This window comes from Penaeus monodon, chromosome 27 (assembly GCF_015228065.2).
Source record: "Penaeus monodon isolate SGIC_2016 chromosome 27, NSTDA_Pmon_1, whole genome shotgun sequence".
Classification (NCBI taxonomy): Eukaryota; Metazoa; Arthropoda; class Malacostraca; order Decapoda; family Penaeidae; genus Penaeus; species Penaeus monodon.
This window is the reverse complement of record NC_051412.1, coordinates 21,500,386-21,500,720: the sequence shown is the minus strand read 5'-3', so window position 1 is coordinate 21,500,720 and position 335 is coordinate 21,500,386. Positions and strand designations below refer to the sequence as shown.

Here is a 335-nt window from a genome sequence, read left to right as displayed (position 1 = left end):
ACTAAGCAAAAATAAAGATTCAGTACCCAACATCCCTTCTCTTCAAAACCGAATACTTTTTTTCTTTAACAAAATTTCACAAAACTCACTCTTCTTCTTCGCGGGCCATTCCTCTCTCTCGATCCTCTCGTCGGTGTAGGGGATGCCCCCATAGGCGAAGAGCCAGCGGGTTAGCTCTGCCCTGCCCATGAGGTTGAAGTAAATGAGTTTGTATTCGGGCATGCTGGTGGCGTCGACGGTCCTGTGGTGGAGGAGAGAGTCAAGGATATAATTCTTTTTGGAAATGTTGCTTTAAAATAAGGAGGTTGAAGAGTCGGTACGGTTTAGAGATCGAG

At 45.7% G+C, this 335-nt stretch overlaps 1 protein-coding gene across 1 annotated transcript in view; it reads right to left on the bottom strand.

Annotated features, from left to right (window-relative positions):
- The window catches only part of LOC119590689 (hematopoietic prostaglandin D synthase-like), a gene marked incomplete at its 5' end in the record, with an annotated part of 2,696 nt that extends 2,455 nt beyond the window's left edge, over positions 1 to 241 (bottom strand). The window contains 1 exon segment of the mRNA XM_037939376.1: positions 90 to 241. Within this exon segment, the coding sequence (XP_037795304.1) occupies positions 90 to 241 (152 nt within the window).
- Between the last annotated feature and the right edge of the window lie 94 nt (positions 242 to 335).